The 1,777-nt window shown below is 40.6% G+C and overlaps 1 protein-coding gene across 1 annotated transcript; it reads right to left on the bottom strand.

Moving 5' to 3' along the window:
* Positions 1-829: 829 nt before the first annotated feature.
* LOC311170717 (olfactory receptor 8H1-like) lies at positions 830-1,777 on the bottom strand (the record flags this gene model as incomplete). The annotated part of the gene is made up of 1 exon (XM_084233116.1): positions 830-1,777. One exon carries the CDS (start codon positions 1,775-1,777, stop codon positions 830-832), a length of 948 nt encoding a protein of 315 aa, XP_084089242.1.

Below are 1,777 nucleotides of genomic sequence, written 5' to 3'. Positions count from 1 at the left end.
GACTTACCAGAGGGTATAAAGCTGAAAGGTAAGAAGATCTAGAATCTAAATCTAAGTTTCTTGTTCCAAGGCAAGTGTTCCTAGTCACACTACTATTATCTTCTGAATGAATGGACTCAATGCATTCTGAAAGGATTTCTATTGAGCAAACAAATAAGCTCTTCTTAGAATAAAGTTCTGAAATATACAATGGAGTTGTTATGGAAAAAATGTAAAAGAAGACAACTTTCTTTTCTTATTTTGTGCATTTGTTGTCCTTAAGTTGAGACCATATCAAAGAAGTATTGCCCAAGATTACATCTGGTGAATTAAAAACTGGGTCATCAGAAACACAAGGAAATAAATAGAGTTAATGGATTTTAGCGAGACTTTAAAGAAAATCCCTACAATGAAGAAAGTAAACGGGAGCTTAAAAGCTTAGCATCATGAATGGAGGGGAAAGCACTTACTGAAAATGAAATGTCAGTAGGAGAAAAACAAACACCCAGTGGTGACACTTACCTTTGTTATATTGACAAGCAAGAGAAACCATCAGAGGAAAAAAGTCAAAACATATACTCAAAACTTGACTATACATCTGAGACATTCAGAGGAGTAAGAGCAGGGAGAGGGACAAGCACAAATTTGGAGGAGGCACAGCAGTCCCTGGGGGTGGCTATGGGTGCTTTGGTGGGGGGAGCACCATTGAACACAGCTGGGAAGGGAGATCCTATTTTTCCAACATACAAATAACAATGTAAACCAACATTACCTGAAGAGCAAAAATATAAAGGTATAATATGGCTTGGATAAAAAGAAAACAACATTATATAAAAAATGTTCAGCATCACTATTTCAAGTGTCTGGAGCCCTCTCTCTTCTGAAGGAGTCTAAGGACAGCATTTTTCACTTCTTTGTTGCGAAGACTATAAATGAGGGGATTCAGCATGGGGGTCACCATAGTGTAAAACACAGAAGCCACCTGATCCTTTCCCAAGGAGTAGGATGTATTTGGTTTTAAGTAACTGAAGATCGTGGTGCTATAAAAGATGGTGACTGCCACCACATGCGAGCCACAGGTGGAGAAGGCTTTTCTCTTTCCTGAAGTGGATTTAATTTTCAGGATAGCAGAGAGAATGGACACATAGGAAAATGATACTGCGATTAGAGATCCCAGAATGGTACAGCCAGCATCAATGATTATAATGAGTTCACTGTCCTGGGTTTCAGTGCAAGACATTGCTATAAGAGGGGATGTGTCACAGAAAAAATGATGGATTTCATGGGAGTCACAGAAGGTCAATTTTCTCATGCCAAGCAGAGTGACAAAAGAGTCTATAACACCTATAAAATAGGACCCGAGGACAAGGGACCAGCAGCGTCTTGGGGACATGACAACAGGGTAGTGCAGAGGATTGCAGATGGCTACATAGCGATCATAGGCCATGCAGGAGAGAAGAATACATTCGGCAGCAACAAAGAATACGAAAAAGGACAGTTGAGTGAAGCAAGTTGCATATGAAATCTTCTTGTTGGAGGTCAGCAAGTTATGTAAGGTTTTCGGTGAGATGACAGATGAGTAATTGAAGTCAATGAAAGACAGGTGACTGAGGAAGAAATACATGGGGGTATGAAGCTGGGCCTCAAGGCGGATGAGAAGTATCATCCCTGCATTCCCCAGCACAGTGACCAGGTATATCAGGAGAAAGAGCACAAAGAGCACCAGCTGGATGTCTTCAGCATCTGTAAATCCCAAAAGAATGAAGTCGGCCACGTTTGTGTTATTCCTTCGATGCAT

Source organism: Talpa europaea, assembly GCF_964194135.1.
Source record: "Talpa europaea genome assembly, chromosome: 1".
NCBI lineage: Eukaryota > Metazoa > Chordata > Mammalia > Eulipotyphla > Talpidae > Talpa > Talpa europaea.
This window is presented reverse-complemented; position numbering and strand designations above follow the sequence as displayed.